Source organism: Saccostrea cucullata, unplaced genomic scaffold (genome assembly GCF_032062105.1).
Source record: "Saccostrea cucullata isolate Sc308-1 unplaced genomic scaffold, CSIRO_AGI_Scuc_v1 ctg1059, whole genome shotgun sequence".
Classification (NCBI taxonomy): Eukaryota; Metazoa; Mollusca; class Bivalvia; order Ostreida; family Ostreidae; genus Saccostrea; species Saccostrea cuccullata.
In genome coordinates, this window is record NW_026933409.1 from 315,656 (window position 1) to 336,232 (window position 20,577).

The following is a 20,577-nucleotide window of genomic DNA, read 5'->3' on the forward strand; positions in this document are numbered from 1 at the left end:
ACATGTGCAGGGAAGAGTCTGTTTTGTATTGTGACATGTGCAGGGGAGAGTGTTTTGTATTGTGACATGTGCAGGGGAGAGTCTGTTTTGTATTGTGACATGTGCAGGGGAGAGTGTTTGTATTGTGACATGTGCAGGGGAGAGTCTGTTTTGTATTGTGACATGTGCAGGGGAGAGTGTTTTGTATTGTGACATGTGCATGGGAGAGCCTGTTTTGTATTGTGACCTGTGCATTGGAGAGTGTTTTGTATTGTGACATGTGCAGGGGAGAGTCTGTTTTGTATTGTGACATGTGCAGGGGAGACACTATTTTGTATTGTGACATGTGCAGGGGAGAGTCTGTTTTGTATTGTGACATGTGCAGGGGAGAGTGTTTTGTATAGTGACTTGTGCAGGGGAGAGCCTGTTTTGTATTGTGACATGTGCAGGGGAGAGTGTTTTGTATTGTGACATGTGCAGGGGAGAGACTGTTTTGAAATGTGACCTGTGCATTGGAGAGTGTTTTGTATTGTGACATGTGCAGGGGAGAGTGTTTTGTATAGTGACATGTGCAGAGGAGAGTCTGTTTTGTATTGTGACATGTGCAGGGGAGAGTCTGTTTTGTATTGTGACATGTGCAGGGGAGAGTCTGTTTTGTATTGTGACATGTGCAGGGGAGAGTGTTTTGTATTGTGACATGTGCAGGGGAGAGTCTGTTTTTTATTGTGACATGTGCAGGGGAGAGACTGTTTTGTATTGTGACATGTGCAGGGGAGAGTCTGTTTTGTATTGTGACATGTGCAGGGGAGAGTCTGATTTGTATTGTGACATGTGCAGGGGAGAGTCTATTTTGTATTGTGACATGTGCAGGCAGGGATTTATCAAGGCTGTTTTGTATTGTGAAAAACAAAAATTCCCCTTTTTGTGCAGGGGAGAGTTCTGAAATTTTGTATTTTGACATGTGAAGTTTAACAGCATATCCTAATTTACCATCCTAGTCATTCAAACGGAGAGATTATTCAAGCTTTTATTTGATATTGATCGGTAAACATGTGCCAAGTCCATGATGTTGAAAGATACGTATGCTATTGCAGAGTTAAAAAGAAAAGTGTAGATGAGTAAGATGGAGCTTATATCACTATGAATCGGAAGAATGGAGTAACAACAAAAACAATGTTAGTAGTGAAACCCCTTAACATGAAAAACAGAATTGATTTGTGATAGATATTCAGAGAAAAAATTAAATAAAGTACTGACCTGGTTTAAATTTTTTTTTTTTTTTTGTTATTTAATATTTTGTCTAAAAAGTGAAGTTTTTGTGGCCTATGTAAAGGTCTACAAATGACATGAAGCTAAGAATGCAGGATTTTGCTCCATTTATTTAAAAATTTTCCGGGGGGGCTGTTTTGTATTGTGTAAAACAAAATAGCTAGATAAATCCCTGGCAGGGGAGAGTCTGTTTTGTATTGTGACATGTGCATGGGAGAGTCTGTTTTGTATTGTGACATATGCAGGGGAGAGACTCTTTTGTATTTTGATATGTGCAGGGGAGAGGCTCGTGCAGGGGAGAGACTCTTTTGTATTGTGATATGTGCAGGGGAGAGACTCTTTTGTATTGTGACGTGTGCAGGGGAGAGACTCTTTCCTGCATATGTCATAATATTGTAATGGTTAAGGCTGTGGATATTGGCCTGGATAGCTCAGTGGTTAGAGCACCTGACAGGATATGCAGGGGTCCGGTTTGATTCCCGGTCCAGCAATACATTTTCTCCTTTCCTGCTACAGATTTGGTGCTGTTGACCACTCCTGGAATTGCAGGGGAAAGTCCTGCCCGGGGCAATAAGAACTTGGGTTGTGTCTTGGGGAACAAAGACCATTTAAGGAGGGAGGACTGTAAATTAATGTTTTGGGCCGTGGATATCGGCCTGGATAGCTCAGTTGGGAGAGCACCTGATTTGAGATGCAGAGGTCCCGGATTCGATTCCCAGTCCAGCCATACATTTTCTCCTTTCCTATTATCCTGGCGTATTGTATTTTCGACCTATTTAGATGTTATTTATTAATTCATTGCAAACTTTATAGAATCTGAAAAAATATGGGCTTAAAATGTTAGCATATGTGTCTATAAATAAAATGATACAACCTAAATTGCAGTTTTGTGTTTATTTTATTTATATGCCATAATATGGAGAAGGTGCAGTTTTCCTTACAAAAATAATAGCGTCTTGTGTTTTCGACCTGCATACAGTATCAACGCCCAATCGGTATTGGCTATAAATATCCATTGGATATTCCAAACAATAAAAATACGATTGTCTGTATTTCAAAAAAACATTGAACAAGTTGCATATTTTGGTTGCAAATACATTTATTCATTGGTTGAACCCATCTGTCAGTAGCTGTGCATTTCCACAAAAAATCAGTGAGACTACGTTGCATTTTTCAGTAAAAATCTGTAAGAAAGTGCCCATATTTGAGGAAGAAAAAAATTCGTTTGATCCACCCATTCATTTCAATATTGATGCACCTCTTTGACAGAGATCTTAATTTTCTTCTGGAAAATTTTCATAAAATAATCTTTGTAATTAACCGATTACGGCTTTGATTAATCAACAGATAAAATGTGCATTAGTAAAGAGACTAGAATTTCTGACATCGGACTAAAACCATCGGGGGGATTCCATTGAATTAATTATTTTGGGTATTTTAAGGTAGGATTCTTCTCTGGTTTCTGACTAGATGAAACATTCAAAGTATATTTGCTTATATGTTTTATATATTGAGGTGTAATGAATTTAAAAAACCATATTTAGCTCTACTGGTCAGAGACCAGAAGAGCTTATGCGATAGTAATGCGTCCGGCGTCGTCCGTCTGTCTGTCTGTCTGTCTGTCTGTAAACAATTTTTCAAAATGCTACTACTCCTACAGTTTTGGTCTAATTTCAATATAACTTGGCACACAAGTAGACTACACTAAGATACATAATTCTGTATATCGGTTTTTGATTTCGATGAACGGTGTTGCGGTTGTTACTAAAAATAGAAATTTCTGTGAAATTCTTTCAAAATGCTACTCCTCCTACAGTTTTAGTCTGATTTCAGTATAACTTGGCACACAAGTAGACTACACTAAGATACATAATTCTGTGTATCGGTTTTTGATTTCGATGAACGGTGTTGCCGTGGTTACTAAAAATAGAAATTTCTGTGAAATTCTTTCAAAATGCTACTCCTCCTACAGTTTTGGTTTGATTTCAGTATAACTTGGCACACTAGTAGACTACACTAAGATACATAATTCTGTGTATCGGTTTTTGATTTCGATGAACGGTGTTGCCGTGGTTACTAAAAATAGAAATTTCTGTGAAATTCTTTCAAAATGCTACTCCTCCTACAGTTTTGGTCTGATTTCAGTATAACTTGGCACACAAGTAGAATACACTAAGATACATAATTCTGTGTATCGGTTTTTGATTTCAATGAACGGTGTTGCCGCGGTTACTAAAAATAGAAATTTCTGTGAAATTCTTTCAAAATGCTACTCCTCCTACAGTTTTGGTCTGATTTCAGTATAATTTGGCACACAAGTAGAATACACTAAGATGCATAAATCTGTATATGGGTTTTTGATTTAGATGAACGGTGTTGCCATGGTTACTAAAAATAGAAATATCTGTAAAATTGTTTCAAAATGCTACTCCTCCTACAGTTTTGGTCTGATTTCAATATAACTTGGCACACAAGTAGAATACACTAAGATATATAATTCTGTATATCAAATTTTAATTTTGATGAACTGTGTTGCCGTGGTTACTAAAAATTGAAATGTCTGTAAAATTGTTTCAAAATGCTACTCCTCCTACAGTTTTGGTCTGATTTCAATATAACTTGGCACACAAGTAGACTACACTAAGAACATAAAGAGACTTTATCAACGATCATTATTCTATATATTGCTGTTGTAAAGTTTCAAATCCCAGCTGCTTAAGTACTCTTCTCTTCCTTTGCTATAAGTTCAAACCAGTAGAGCTTCAGTCTCGACAGAGACTTCTGGGTTTTTTTCCTCATCACAATTGTACAACTTTAAATAGAAATGGTAAACTGCGTTTGAAAACTGGCCAGGACTATATTTTTGGCGGAATGGTGGCGTATGAAAATATCTTCTTTTCTGCCTCTCAAAATCAAAATATCAGGTCATCAAGTTTTGTGAATATAATAGAACAATGAATTTAGTTATAATTTTTACACAATCGACGTCTTGGAGAAATTTTCAAATGTAAGTTAGATTAATAATGAGGGACTAAACTTTCAAAATATATCAAATAAATATGATTTTTCAAACAAACTAGAACTTTATTAGCTTTTAAACGCTTCCTATCAAAGTGCAGATTTGAGCCAAAAATCCATAAAAAGTATTTTTTCTCTATTAATAAACGATCAAAACTTTTTGTTTTTGTATCATTTTGTACATTTATAAAACAACAACTTTATAATATGTGAAAATAAGAAAAAGTTAAATATTGGAAGCATATGAAAATAACTAATATATCCTAAAAAATTAAGAAAAACAGAGAAAATTCGGATTAGCCAATATCCAGTTAAGTTAAATTATTTATGCAAATTTGGTAATATCATGCTATAGACACGATATAGTTATATGTTTTTATTAAAAAAGAACAATCATTAAACTTTCGAAATAGAAGTAGGTATCACATGATTGGCAACAGTTATTTTTTATTATTCTTAATGTCAAGGAAAAAGATAATGACCTTGACCTGACCTTGCCTCTAATTTAAAACGGTCAAATTTAATTTCACTGATACTATCACTTACTGGTATTAAATTCTTGATTCTGTGAAAACTTCATTAATTTTTAAATATTAGAAATATGAGAAGAATCCTACCTTAAGTACATTTGAGCTTCAAAGGTATTTTTCCAAGTGTAGCAACCGAAAATAATTATACACCGCGCAAAATCTGCACGGGAAGCAGATTGAGAAAAATAGGTCGAAAATACAATACGGTCGAAAACAGGATACGAGACGATACAATATAAAAAGCAGGGGTAAGAGTCAGAGGAATCTCGGATAAGGCCACTCCCTGGCCGCACCACTACAAATCAATTTTAATATTCAAGTGCAACCATATTCCATCTATTTCTGTCGCATTCTACAGTTCTAATCTATCAGAAATTTAATTGGCTCAGGCGAGCTACATCAATACAGTAGTTAACGCCATTTAATTTAAGCTGTTTGGGGCAAATTGTTTACTTAGTCAGACATCAAAACACATTATAAAACAAAGTTTTCATTTGTAGTGATAATGCTTACCATGTTGTAGAACTCTTCCAAGTCTTCGCCCGCCTTTCAGTTTCTGAAGTATTTTTAGACTCTGGAAATACCTTGCTCTAAAATAAAATTTTGGAACATACTAAAGACCTGATATACTAAAGACCTGATATTTTGACCTGGTGAAAAAATATCACATAAAATTATCAATTTAAACATTCTGTATCAATTTTTTGGGATACAATTATTGATGATACTATACTAAAATACACTTTTAGTAAATAAAACTGACAATTTTTTCTTTGTATCAAGGTATTCTTACAAAAAAATGTTGACCTGATATTTTGAATGACCTGATATTTCTAGTGAAGATCTGATATTTTCATAAATGACTTGCAATGGGAGGTTTTGATTGACCTGATATTTTTTATTTAATTCTTATAGAAAAATTAAACACTTTAAATGGTTTTGATACAAATCTTTATGCCAGAACTAAAAGAAAAAATTGACCTGATGATTTGAAATGACCTGATGATTACCTGATATTTTTTTTTAATGACCTGATATTTTTTAATGATGTGATGGGTTTAAATGACCTGATTTATGCTTACAGTATATTTTTAGTAAAATAAAGCAAATTTCAATGTTAACTTCATAAAATTTGAATATTTGCAGCAGGTCCATTTCATTTAAAAATATCAGATCTGTAAAGTAAAAAATATCAGGTCATTCAAAATATCAGGTCATCAAGTTTTGTGAATATAGTCAATATACCTTAATACATAGCAAAAAATCTACTTATTATCCACTAAAAGTGTATTTTAGTATAGTATTAGCTACTATCATTAATATTTTTGCCCCAGAAATATGAAATATAATGTTTAAATTGATAGTTTGTAGGAAATATTTTTTCATCAGGTCAAATATCAGGTCTTTGGTATATCAGGTCTTTAGTATGTTCCTAAAATTTTTGACATCGGGTGTGTCATTCCCAAAATTATCAATCCAAAATAAAGCGCGAGATTGAGGCTTTTTCAATATTTCATGAAAAATATTGTCAATACTTCAACTTCAAGTATGCAGAGAAATTTGCGAATGAAAAAAGAACTTCAGATGTTTTCTCAATCTCCGCCACATGGCGTGTCCTGCTGGTCAAACGATGAGGATATCACCCAACTATCAGCACGTAAGAGACTTGATCAGGTCCAGGAAAATCACTATAATTAGCTATATAGCTTTATTTACCTATATAGCTTTATTTACCTAGAAAATATAGCTTTATTTAGTTATTTTGGAATAAGTTTCTGCTTTATGAAAAGCAGACAAAAAGTCGCATGTATATTATGGCTGATACTTTTTTAAAAAGGTTTGATAAAAACAACCTAGAGCATAAATAGTAAAAACATTGCCTCTTTTAAACACTTTTTAACCAAAAAATATATCTCTATTGTTTGGATAGCTGGAAGTGCGGTGAGGCATGACTAAGTGTGATTGCTTTGTATTGTGCTCTATTATTACCAATCAATTATCTTGTGGACCAAAACTGCTTTTCTTTGTTAAAGTAGCTGCTTACTCACAGATTAACTGTTACAGTAAAACTTGTTTAGGCCATAATAAAAATATTCCTAGATTCTCATCCCCGCCCGCCCTGATTTTATACCCCCGCCTCGATTTTTTTTATTTCTGTTTTTCTTCGTCTTAATTCTAATCGGGATTGGTATTCATCTACCTTTCTACTTTCGCTCAGTCTTAATCTACCTTTATTTGAAGCTGACATGCGTTAAATGTAATAAAAATCAGAGTTAGGAATTGTTGCATACTGAGCAGGTCCAGCACAATCTTTTGATTAAGCTACATAGCTTGGTTTAGCTATAAAGCTTTATTAAGCTACTGTAGACGTACTTTTTTCCGCGGGGTCATAATTCCGCGGAATCACAATTTCTGTTTAATCTGCGGGTAGAAAATTACGCGGATTTCTTAAACTGTCACTATATGCCTTACATTAATATTAAGTACGCTTGGACAAATTTCCGCGGAAAATTTGTGACCGCGTACATAGCGTAAAATAATACCACGCGGAAAAGAGTACTTCTACAGTATTCAAAATAGCTTGATCTAAGCTATTTTATCAGACTTTTTATACGCCCGTCTTAAGACGGGACGTATTATGTTATAGGCTTCGTGTCCGTCCGTCTGTCCGTCTGTCCGTCTGTCTGTTAGCTTTTTCGTTTCCGGCTCATAACTTTAATACTACTAGGCCTAGGATTATCAAACTTTGTCATCTGATGCATCTTGGGTAGAAGGTGTGTCGCGCACAAAAAGTAGGTCACTCTGACCTTTAATTAAGAAGTTATAGCCAAATATGGAAAAATCCTTTCCGGCCCATAACTAGAAAACCATAAGACCTACAATCATCAAACTTGGCCAGATTATGCATCTTAGGTAGAAGGTGTGTCGCGACCTATTTCAAGGTCACTGTGACCTTTAATTTAAGTGAATTTTTAAAAAAAAAATGTGTCTTTTTATATTCATTTACACATCCCAAATAATGTAAAAGTATTGCACTGTTCTTATTAAAAAAGTGTTATATTAAGAAAATACTTTTTTTTTTAAGCATATACTTGACAGCAATCTAAAACAAATATAATGCATGTTAGAGAAATCCCATGTCTCCCATGAGTGTAATTATCAGGCACTGGTCAAGAAGAATTTTGATAACAGAAAATTGCATGTCAAATTAGAGAGAAATTAATGGGTTTTGAGTGCAGCAGTTAACTGACAGAGCATTGGCGTTATCTATATCCCTTGAGAATTGGGCAAATGGGTAAGCCTGTTTGATTAAAAATAGCTCTTGTTGATTAGCTTAAGTTTTGAAATGAATTTGATGAAAAGTAATTAAAATTAATTCAATATTGCATAATAGACTAATCTGATATTATGTTATATTATTAATTTAAAAACTAATTTTATGGGGTGGGGTTAAATCAGCATGTCCATATGAATTACATACTAAAACCTGTCGGACATTAAATCTCAACTAAAAAAAAAATCTGAGAGTATTTTATATGTTTTTTTAAAAAAAATATAGTAGATAGTGCAGACCCATTCATCTCTTGGTAGTAATGAGTAGACAAGCATCCAGTTAAAGATTAATTAATGAGTTCAATGTAGGAAGGCCAGCTGTTTCAGTCACTCTGATTAAGCAGCCCTTTGGGGATTAGACAGAAGAACTGCTGGTCAGTTTATAACATTTGTCATTTGATGGCCAGCCTTTTTTTCAAAATTAATTTGGTATAGATTAAGTTGTTAAGACTAATTTGATGATGGGCATTTGACAAGGTCTAACACAACCAGCACAGAAATCTACTGTAAACCAATTATTATACGCGTCATTTTTTATTCGCGAATGACCGCTAGAGAACTAATCCGCGACGATTTATTTCCGCGAACAAGTGGTCATTTTTTTTTTTATTTCCACAAGTATTTTTTTGTATCAGATCAAAATTTTATATCCGCCCATAAACTAGGTAAAATGCTACTGTGAGTACTGCTTACGCATTATCATTCAAGACATTCTGTGCATTGCATCCATTTTTAAAAATCTTATATCCGCACCTAAAGTAGGTAAAATGTTACCATGAGTATAATACTTCTTACGCATTATTCACGACGCTCGAATGAAAATCGGGAAAAAAAAAGATTTAGTTATTAATCAATATGGAAGAAGACTCCTAGATGTTTGTAAACAGTGTAATATGTTTATACTTAATGGTAGATCAAGAGGTGATAGTGATGGGGAATTAACTTGTAAACAAACAAGTGTTGTGGATTATTGTATAGCCAATATTGATTTTATAAAATATGTGTCAGATTTCAAGATATTACAATTTTGCACGCTTTTTTCAGATGTGCATAATCCTATTGAAGTTTCATTATTGTTTAGAAATGAACATTGTATAGGGTGTAGAACTGATGATCAACCTCCTGGCCTTTGTTATGTAGTTGCTAAAAACTGGGATACTGATAAAAAGTTGAACTACCAAAAATATGTTGAAGAAAGGGTGAATGTAGTTAAAATCCTTGAAAATGATATAAAAAACTGTGCAGTTGAAGATACTAATTTGGAGTTTATTGATAATATTGTAGATAGGGTTGGTGAAATCTTTGTAGAAAGTGCTAAAGAAGTATTTGGCACAAAACAAATTTATACAAACTGTAACAAAGAAATCAAAAATTGTAAAGTTAATAAACCTTGGTTTACGGCTGATTGTAAATGTGCCAGGCAAAACTATAGAAAAGCAAAGAGACTGTATAAAAAATTTGGTGGTTCTATTTTCAAAACAAACTTGTATGAAAAAGAAAAGCTGTATAATCAGAAACTAAAACTTGCAAATAGTAATCATAGAACAGAAATGAAAAAGAAACTAAGATACCTACGCACTTCAAACCCTAAAGAATATTGGAAAATTTTAAATACAAACATAAACAAACAAAGATGTATGGCTGACCTAAACGATCTTTATAATTTTTATAAAGACTGTAGCAATATGCAATTCAATGAATCAAATGATAACTATGTTTTGAATGAGGAAGAACTGCTTCTGGTATCTGATATGCAGTTGAATCACTTTATTAATCAACCAATCACACATGATGAAGTTCTTAAAAGTATTAAATTATTGAAAAATAATAAATCTAGTGGTGATGACAGAATTATAAATGAGTACATCAAGAGTACATCTGACTGTTTACTGAACTTGTATGTTGAGCTATTTAATAGAATATTTGATTCTGGAATAATTCCCTCACAGTGGACTAATGGCAATATAATACCAATATATAAAAACAAAGGTGATAAATCTGATCCTAAAAACTACAGACCAATTACATTAATAAGTTGTTTGGGTAAATTGTTCACTTCCATTATGAATGAGAGACTAAATAACTATGCTGACAGAGCTCAACTTATCTTGGAGAACCAAGCCGGTTTTCGAAAAGATTTTTCTACTCTGGATCATATTTTTTCATTATACTCACTTATTGAACTGTTTAAATTATATAAAAAGAAACTATACTGTGTTTTTATAGATTTCGAGAAAGCCTTTGACTCAGTCTGGCGATTAGGTCTTTGGAATAAAATTTTATTGAACAATATAGATGGCAAATGTTTTAAAATTATAACTAATATGTATAAGGATATTAAATCTAGAGTAGTAGTTAATGGAGTATCATCAGAAATGTTTTCATGTACTGTTGGAGTAAGACAAGGAGAAAATTTATCACCATTTTTATTTGCACTGTATTTAAATGATCTTGAAGGTTTTTTGTTTGACAAAAATGTAAAAGGTTTGAAAAATCTGTCTGAGAAAATTGAAGATGAACTTAATATATATCTGCGGCTTTATGTTTTACTTTATGCAGATGACACTATTCTATTATCAGAATCCCCTGAAGATCTCCAGTACCAACTTGAGATGTTTGCTGAATACTGTAAAAAATGGCATTTGAAGGTTAATAGTGCTAAAACAAAAATTGTTCTATTTGGTAAAGGTAAAAGATGTAATAATAATACATTTAAGTTTGAAGGTGTTCCATTGGAAATTGTTGAAAATTTTAAATACTTAGGAGTAACATTTAGTAAAAGTGGATCTTTTAATTTGAATATTAAGGATATGTATGAAAAAGCTACAAAAGCAATGTATGGTGTTCTTGGAAAATGTAGAAAACATAATCTTTCAATTGACTGTAAACTAGATATGTTTGACAAAATAGTGAAACCAATTTTGTTATATGGTTGTGAAATATGGGGATCTTGTAATGTTGCTCTTATAGAGAGACTTCATCTAAAATTTTGTAAGCATATATTAAATCTTAGGTCTTCCACGCCTAATTTTATGGTGTATGGAGAACTTGGTAGATATCCTCTATCTATTAATGTTAAAACTCGTATGATTTCTTTCTGGGTAAAACTTGTGGTATCACAAGGCACTAAAATGTCATCAAAACTATTATTTGTGTTAAAAAATTATGATATACCATGGTGTAATGCTGTTAAAAATATTTTGAATGAGTGTGGATTGGCTTATGTATGGCAACAAAACTCTATTAATATTACATGGTTAAAGAATAAGGTGCAAAATATTCTTGTAGATCAATTTAAACAATTGTGGTATAGTGATATGTATAATTCACCAAAAAGTCTTAATTATAGATTGTTTAAAAAGTCAATAACATTTGAGAAATACTTGTTGAATTTACCTCCTAAACTTTCTATGAAATATTGTATTTTTAGAACTGGTAATGCTAAGCTTCCAATTGAAACAGGCAGATGGTATAATATTGTAAGAGAAAACAGAATTTGTCACTTGTGTTTATGCCAGGAAATAGGAGATGAATTTCATTATTTATTTAAATGCACTGACCCATACATTAAGAATTCTAGATTAAATCTATTGCCCAAGTATTATTACACAAATCCTAATGTTTTTAAGTTTGACCAACTATTTAATTTGAACAACAGGGAAAAATTAATTAAGTTATGTAAATTTATTGGAACTATAATGGAGAGAGTCGGCTCTCTTGGTCTGTGACATTGTCATTTTTTTTCTTTTTTTCTTTGTCTCACGCATGCTTAATTAATTAATTGTAAATATTTTGTGTTATATCCTCTCTATACTGTTTTGTACAGTTTATGAGAATAAAGTCTTGTCTTGTCTTGTCTTGAAAGTCTTGGAAAAAAAATCGAGGAGATTAAAGTCGGTTTCAAACTCACAGGTGTAAAAGTACCTCATGCTAATTGGGTAATTGACGTTTTACAAGATCTACATAGCCAAAGGGCAATTATTATAAATGGTTGGGACGGAGCAGGACTGGGCCATAATTAGTCGTAATTAACCAGGCTATCTCTAACTCGTTTGTGACAATAAAGAACAATAATAACACAAGCTGAAACAATTATTGAATTTTAATCCTTTTTAGACAAATAGTTTTAGATCTGCAATTCGTTTATATATTTTTTTCTGAATGTTTGTAATTAAAGTTCAACTGCTTCTAGAACACTAAAGTTCTTCTGTGATTACTTATTGAACTGTCGGGATCGGTATTCAAAAAAGGGCAAATAACTCTAATCATAACCACATGGGAAAATGAACAACTGGTTCGCGACGATAAATATCCGCGAGCAGAGTTTACTCGCGGAACTCGCGGATATTTATCGCACGCGTATAATACTTGGTTTACAGTATTAGTGATGTAATATTTATTATAATAGATGCCTACATCACAGGGAATGGATAAATATTTTAAGGAATGGAAAAATCATCGAAATCTTAGAATCAAGGTTGATGTGATTTTTTGCACCTAAACTGTTCAAGAAAATTGTAATTTTTTGACGGGCGTATCATGCTGTGGCGCGGCACTTTATTTCTCAAATGTGTTATTTTTCAGCATGTGGAAAAAGTCGAACATTGGTGCAGTGGAAATATTAAACTTTGAACTCTTCTTAATACATTAAAGTTCAAATGTAAAGGACAATAATAAAGCCACAGGTAGTCAAAAAAATATGCAAGCATCCTTAGTTAGTGTAGATTCATCCTTTAAGGATTGGTTCTGACCACTTTTGGGTGTAAACTTTTCATTAATAAAATGATTTCTGCTTTTTCTTAGCCACAGTGCTCAGGTGAGTGATTTGGCCCATGCGGCTCTTGTTAAGCAATACATCTTAGGCATGCCTAGATTGTTATGTTAACAACAGATGAATTTTTGTGTTAATTAATGAATGTAATTATTTTGTCAATATTCTAGTATTTTTGACACTGTAAAATTTATAAGGATTTTGCCCTAGTAGATTTCCATAGATTACTTGTTTTATAAATACCACGAAAAACACATGACATCAGCAACAAAATGTAAGTGCAGCTATGCAAGAATACGATGGCCTTGATCTGAACAAATAACAATTGATATATGAGTTAAATAATTTTGAAATAAGGAGAATTATTGTTTGTATATGTGATATAATAGCAATCATCTCAATTTTTCAGTCTTGTGACTTGTTACATATGTTACACATTAGCCCTAAATGCCATGGAAACCTATGATTCAAGGATATATACTATTGTAACCAAATTCAGCTGATCAAAGCACAGAAAAAGAATCCCTGAGAACAAGGCATTATTATCACTTTGTAATTTTTTTCAGAGATTTTGGGAGGAGAGGGAACACCTTATGAAGGAGGAATTTTTAAGCTGGAAATTCAAATACCTGACAGGTAAGAAATTCAAATACCTGACGGGTAAGAAATCCAAATACCTGACGGGTAAGAAATCCAAATACCTGACGGGTAAGAAATCCAAATACCTGACGGGTAAGAAATCCAAATACCTGACAGGTAAGAAATTCAAATATGGCATACCTGATAGGTTAGAAATTCAAATACCTGACAGGTTTTGTCACGTTACCATAAGTACTGGAATCACTTCTTTTTTGGTTTAGTTTGAAAATACTTTATATCTTAATTTAGTCACCAAAAGGAACATAATTTAAATCAGTGTAATTTAAAAATGTCTGTTGTCTTTACAGATATCCGTTTGAGCCTCCAAAAGTGAAGTTCCTGACCCCCATATACCACCCTAACATTGACAGCGGGGGTAGGATATGTCTAGACACACTCAAGATGCCTCCAAAGGTTAGAACATTAAGGTCTAAAAATTGTTACATGCTTAAATTATTTTGTTGAACTTCAACGCCTGTCCACGCCTGCTTAAAAAGTGAGAGATGCATGGTGATGAGGGTGTCTGTTTGTTTTTCTGTTACACTTGGAGGTACCCACCCCTTATCCTCAACTCCTCTTTCACCACTGAATAGAGTTATAAATAAAACCTGCACAAAATCATTATTACATAGTTGCCATAGTGCATCTACTATCATTTTGATAGGACACAAATTTGGGGATTCCTGTACATACAAAACATTGCCATTCTTTTTATAATATTCAGGGTAAACCATCTCTTGTCTACAACAATTTAATTTTATATACTATTTAATAAAGTTTAAAATGACTTTCACAGAAATTACATAGTGCCATTAAGACCTCCTATTTTACATTTTGATCAGGCATTTATCAGGGGTTTCACAAAGTAAAAGGTGAACATTACCATTCTTGGTACAGTACTTCACTAAACTGAATGGTAACAATACTCCAGCATGTTCAGTGCAAGTATTATAAGAATATTTTAAGAATATGAAAAAAAATATGTAATTAAAATGGCCAATAGAATTTTTATAGAAACCAGTAGTTCTGTTTTAATAAGGTTATGATTGGTTTGTTTTCTGTAGGGAGCCTGGAAGCCGTGTCTGAATGTGTCCACTGTGTTGACCAGCGTCCAGCTGTTAATGGCGGAGCCTAATCCAGAAGATCCTCTCATGACAGATATAGTATGTATCATTAATTAGCTTTTGTTAACAAAAGATGGGGAGGATCTCTACAAAACAGCATAAATTGTTGAACCTCCTCTCTTATCAAGAAATGTGTAGGGTGTATCAAGTCCCTTGTAAAATTTTGTACTAAATTTGCAAGATTTATTGGAGCACAGCTCAGTTTCCGATATTTGAATTTTTCAGTCCAATGAGTATCAGTACAATAGGGCAGCATACATCCAGACAGCTAAGGATTGGACGAGGAAACACGCCATGGAGGATGTCATACAGGTAAGGGGTTATTTACAAGCCAGAATATGTGGGGCGGGTCCTCTCAGTATGGGGACCAGTCCAATTAGGTCATGATAATCTGACATCAATTATCCATAACAAGATCAATAAGTAAGATAGGGTCTGTTTTATAGCTAGGATGATAATCCTACTTTTTAGACCAAATACACTTTCTTGCTCACCCAAGCCAAAGGCTCAAATTAGCTTTTTTGATCAAAATTTGTTCATTTTTAGGTCACCTGAGTAAACTCAGGTGACCTACTGCTATCCGTTTTCGTCCGTTGTCGTCCATCGTGCGTTAACATTTGAACATTTTCAGCTTCTTCTCTGAAACCACCAAACCAATTTCAACCAAATTTGGCATATAACATCTATGGGTGAAGAGGAACAAAAAATATGAATTTCATGGTCCCTGCCCCCCTGGGGCCTGGGGGGTTGGGCAAAAACCACTAAAATTAGTGCAATCTTTAAAAATCTTCTTCTTTACTCCTGGATATCAAGCAGTCAAACTGTTGGTATGATTGTAATCAGCATTGAGTCCTCTACCAAAATTTTGAAATTCATGGCCCCAGGGTCAGGGGTTCTGGTGTTAGGGTGGGGCTCTATTGATTATATAGTGAAAATGCATTATTTCTTTGAAAATCTTCTTCTCTGTTCCTGAGTATTAAATAAACTAATTAAGTACATAGTTATAACGAGCAAGAGTGCCTCTACCAAAATTGTGAATTTTATGGCCCCAGGGTCAGGGGTTCTGATGTAAGGGCGGGGCTCTATTGATTATATACCGGTAGTGAAAATGCATTAAATCTTTGAAAATCTTCTTCTCTGCTCCAAGGTATTAAATAAACTAACTAAGTGCATAGTTATGATGAGCAAGAGTGCCTCTACCAAAATTGTGAATTTTATGGCCCCAGGGTCAGGGGTTCTGATGTTAGGGCGGGGCTCTATTGATTATATAGTGAAAATGCATTAAATCTTTGAAAATCTTCTTCTCTGCTCTTAGGTATTAAATAAACTAACTAATTGCATAGTTATGATGAGCAAGAGTGCCTCTACCAAAATTGTGAATTTTATGGCCCCAGGGTCAGGGGTTCTGATGTAAGGGCGGGGCTCTATTGATTATATACCGGTAGTGAAAATGCATTAAATCTTTGAAAATCTTCTTCTCTGCTCCAAGGTATTAAATAAACTAACTAAGTGCATAGTTATGATGAGCAAGAGTGCCTCTACCAAAATTGTGAATTTTATGGCCCCAGGGTCAGGGGTTCTGATGTTAGGGCGGGGCTCTATTGATTATATAGTGAAAATGCATTAAATCTTTGAAAATCTTCTTCTCTGCTCTTAGGTATTAAATAAACTAACTAATTGCATAGTTATGATGAGCAAGAGTGCCTCTACCAAAATTGTGAATTTTATGGCCCCAGGGTCAGGGGTTCTGGTGTTAGGGTGGGGCTCTATTGATTATATAGTGAAAATGCATTCATTCTTTGAAAGGTCTTTTCTCTACTCCTAGGTATTAAATAAACTAATTAAGGACATAGTTATGATGAGTAAGAATGCTTCTACCAAAATTGTGAATTTTATGGCCCCATGGTCAGGGATTATGGTGTTTGGGTGTGGCTCTATCATGATTATATGGTGATAATACATTACATCTATGAAAATCTTTTTCTCTATTCCTGGGTAATAAGCAGATGAACTATTTATATAGTTATGATGTGCAAGGGCTCTTCTTCCAGAATTGTGAATTTCAAGGCCCCTGGGTCAGAGATACCAAAGAGGGGGGGGGGGGGGCTCTACTTCTATATACTGAAAATGAATTGTTTGAAATCTGCTCCTTGGTATTAATTGAACATTTTTAATAAGCAAGTGTGCCTTTTCAAAAATCGTGCAATGTGTAGACCTAGGGTCAGGGGTTCATGTGTGATAAGGGCACTCCTAATTATTGCTGAATATTACTGATTAGTTGACATGCTTTTTTGTTCCCCTAACCTGTTTATGGGTATTAAGTAAACAAACTAAACAATTGCTAAGTGGATAGTTATGATTAGCAATGGTGCCTCTTTCAAAATTGTGAATGTCATAGCATCTAGCTTAAAACATGAACTAAATTCAATCATCTGAAAGTTGTTGCATGAAGCTCAGGTGACCTATAAGGCCCATGGGCCTCTTGTTTGTTTAGGTCAACATTTTTGTTGGCATAGAAAACTTTTCACAATTTCATCTTCTCCTCCTACTGGACGCGATATTGAAGTACTAAACTATGAGAAAATGAGAGCGGAACATTTTTTTTTTGGATTGGTTGCTGTATTACTAGATAGAATGTTCTATTGTTAAAATGATAAATGTCCTACGGACCCGGTTTAATGATAGAATTCCTTCCTGTATTCTCAATGTAGCAATGTAAACATGGGCGATAACTCGTACTACCTGGTAAGTGCATTTACTATGAACAACCAAGAGACTTCCGAACATTAACATGGTGTGTAAATTTGAAGCGAGAAAAAAAGTTAAGAAAATTAGTTGAATTTTCGTCTTTATTTGGATTACACTTTAGGTTTAAATACTTAAGCAACCTCATAAAGGTTTGTTATAATTAATTTTGAAGTTACAGGTATTTTCAGTGCAAATCCCTTTGAATTCCTCAAAATTGTTTCGGAGCGACTCTGCAATTTTTTGCTACATTGCGAGTATATGGGAGGTATTCTAACTGTGGTGAGGGCTTGTCCCAAGACACAGTTAGATTATTCTAACTACTGCATTACCAACTTTTTATTTTATCAAAATTACTATAAAGACCAAGGTTCACTTTAAATTTGCATTTTTTGGCCCTGTGAATTTCTGAAAAACTGAAACTGCTTAGTTTTTGTTAACAATGCATTGAATATCATTTAGATCTTTGGTGATTGCGTATCTATCAAAAGTGCTTGTCAATGCATTATGACGTCACGAAATGCGTCAATTTCCTCATGTTCGGAAAAGATATACAAAAATGGCCAATTTTTAGAGCTATTTTTCTATATTTAATAAAGAGCACAACCTCTGATCTAAAATATGCAACTAGTAAATGATAGAACTTTGTCTGAGGATTAAAAGACATGTTTTATTTTTTTAGATCAGAGAGTGTGCTCACATTTTTTTCTTCACTGAAAGTACTCAAATTTACCTGTTTAACTTAGAGAAGCCTTCTCTCTTTAAATGTTTCTGTCAAAAATGATATAATTTTTTAAAAATGGCTAATAGAGACAAAAGGGTTATATTATCGATATCAAGTAGTGCATATTAGACTACTAAAATAGGAAAAATGTGTGTCGAACCCAGATTTAAAAAGAAAAAAAAATGAAAGGGCGGGGGTTCCAGCTCCCAGGTGCCTGTGAATCATCCACGAAATGCATGCTGATTTTTTGTCTATGAACACCTGACGACACTATAATCTTAAATTAAAATATCTAGAATATCTTGATAAATTATCACTAGGTTAGGTACGTTGCGTATTTCAGCGATGAATATCCTCCTTGTAATTTTTGAGCATATAATATATTTTTTTATCATTACAGGGTAAAAAGTCCACAGACTTAATAAAAAAGGAAGATTCTTCTGAAGGACCGGAAAGTGTCAAGTCAGTAAGTGAGAAGAATCAAGATCTCAAGAGAAGCCATTCCCCTCAACCAATGGAGGACCTGACTAACAAACTCTCCAGACAGTGATGAACTCTGATTGGATGAAAGTCTGAAATTCACCCAATGATGACCAATCAAATCACAGGTTCTATAAAACATCCAAGATTTAACAGAAAGATATAATAAATTCAACAATAGATAAACTGTGATAGTTTCACTCACAAACAAACTTGATGAATGTTATAGTTGATGATATAAGTGAAGATAGATAGACATTGACCTACATTTAAAAGTGAAAAATGGAAATATGAAAATTAGTCTGAAATAGAGATATGGTGAATTGACTAACATGCTCAAAAATAAGGAATCCACCTCTGTAAAGTATACTGTACGATGTTTATCTTGAGTATCCTGTGATGTGTTCACTGTGCATATTCTAGGATATGTTTACAGTGAGTATTCTCTGTGTTTACCGTTTATCTAGATGATATAATGCATATATTCTAGAATGTGTAAAACATTCAGTGAAATATTCTATGATGTACATGCATGTTTACAGTACATGTTTTATTATACAGTGAGTATGTCGTGTGTTCAAGGAATGCAAGCATATAGTCATCTTCAATTTGTAACTATCTAAATAATCAGAACACTGTGATGTCTGATTTATGAGAAATCATTACATGTATTTATGTCAAGCATCTCTAGATGCTACTGACTGACAGTTTAAAGAACATCGAAGGAAAAAAAAATAAAGAATTGACACATTAATAATTTTTTGGCTTAATATCTTTTCCTCTAGAAAACATGATGACAGTTAAAAATAAACTTGTTTGTTTGTCTGGGCTGAGAGCTTAGATGAACTTTTTAGATAAAACTTGGTCATCTTCTTTTGTCATTTTCTTTCATTCTAACTTCTTTTCAAGAACCAAGGGCCAATTTCAACCACTTAATACCACCAAGCATCTTTGTTGAAAATTTACTGTAATGTTAAGAATGTACAGTGTATAGACTGTCTGATGTGCAAAAATCTTGCTTCGCAAGTCTCATACCCTACATAAATATTTTGGAGAAAAGCTGGACTACTAATATATTGTGCTTAATATTGTAATTAAACTTATAAATCTTATTCCAGTGAACTTAAACTTAAATATATATAATCATGATCTTAGAGACAAAATATTCCTATTAAGTGACCCCTAATATCATGAAATTTTCAAAAAAAAAGGAATGAATTGTCTCCCCCTCCCTCTGTAATGTTATTAACCCTATTCACAAGAGTGAAGACTCTTAGTTCAGGCAAACTATTTATTGTACTGAGATATGAAATTTAACAACTCATTGTAACAATATAATATATAAATATGCAAGCATTAATTGTTAAGTACATAAAAGTAAATATAAATGAAAACATCTAAAATAACTTGAAAAATAAAACCTGTAAATAAAAACCTGGGGGATATGTTTTACATGTATTGTATAAATTAAGATATATATATCATTCAAACAATTAAAAATGTTAACCATACTATGTATGCAACATATATTTTATGTGTCAATAAAGGAATATAGGAGTACATGTACATTTAATCTAGGCAATTATGAAATGTTTGATTTAATTATGACATTTGAGCTACTCAATACAGTGTATCACCAATGTATAATTATAATATATCACATAGCAAATACATGAAGAAGGTGTATAGCATGTTATGTAATCCACAATGAAGATGGGGCTGAATGCCTAATATACAATGCACCGAGTCTACGTATTTTTCATGTAGAAAATCATTAAGCAATACCTTTCTATAGACAAAAGAGTATTGTGTCTATTTTTCACTTTTTAATGCAATGTACAGTATAAAGTACATTTTATTTAATTAGATATTTTACATTTCACTGCATTATAAGGAGCAACAGTTCAAAAACAGAAAATGCAATAGACATAAATGCTGACAGCACTAATAAAGATCGATGCACAT

The 20,577-nt window shown here is 33.3% G+C and overlaps 1 protein-coding gene across 1 annotated transcript; it reads left to right on the forward strand.

The window, feature by feature from the left end:
• Positions 1–6,286: 6,286 nt before the first annotated feature.
• LOC134238278 (ubiquitin-conjugating enzyme E2 T-like) lies at positions 6,287–19,351 on the forward strand. The gene is made up of 6 exons (XM_062720405.1): positions 6,287–6,453; positions 13,467–13,536; positions 13,848–13,953; positions 14,604–14,702; positions 14,889–14,975; positions 18,533–19,351. The coding sequence occupies exons 1-6, from the start codon at positions 6,312–6,314 to the stop codon at positions 18,680–18,682; spliced, it is 654 nt and encodes a 217-aa protein (XP_062576389.1). The 5' UTR covers positions 6,287–6,311; the 3' UTR covers positions 18,683–19,351.
• Positions 19,352–20,577: the final 1,226 nt, after the last annotated feature.

Coding starts and splice junctions, on each gene's coding strand:
- LOC134238278 (XM_062720405.1), top strand. CDS start 6,312: ATGAAAAATATTGTCAATACTTCAACTTCAAGTATGCAGAGAAATTTG. Junction 13,537..13,847: donor GAAATTCAAATACCTGACAG/GTAAGAAATTCA, acceptor TTGTCTTTACAG/ATATCCGTTTGAGCCTCCAA. Junction 14,703..14,888: donor ATCCTCTCATGACAGATATA/GTATGTATCATT, acceptor TGAATTTTTCAG/TCCAATGAGTATCAGTACAA.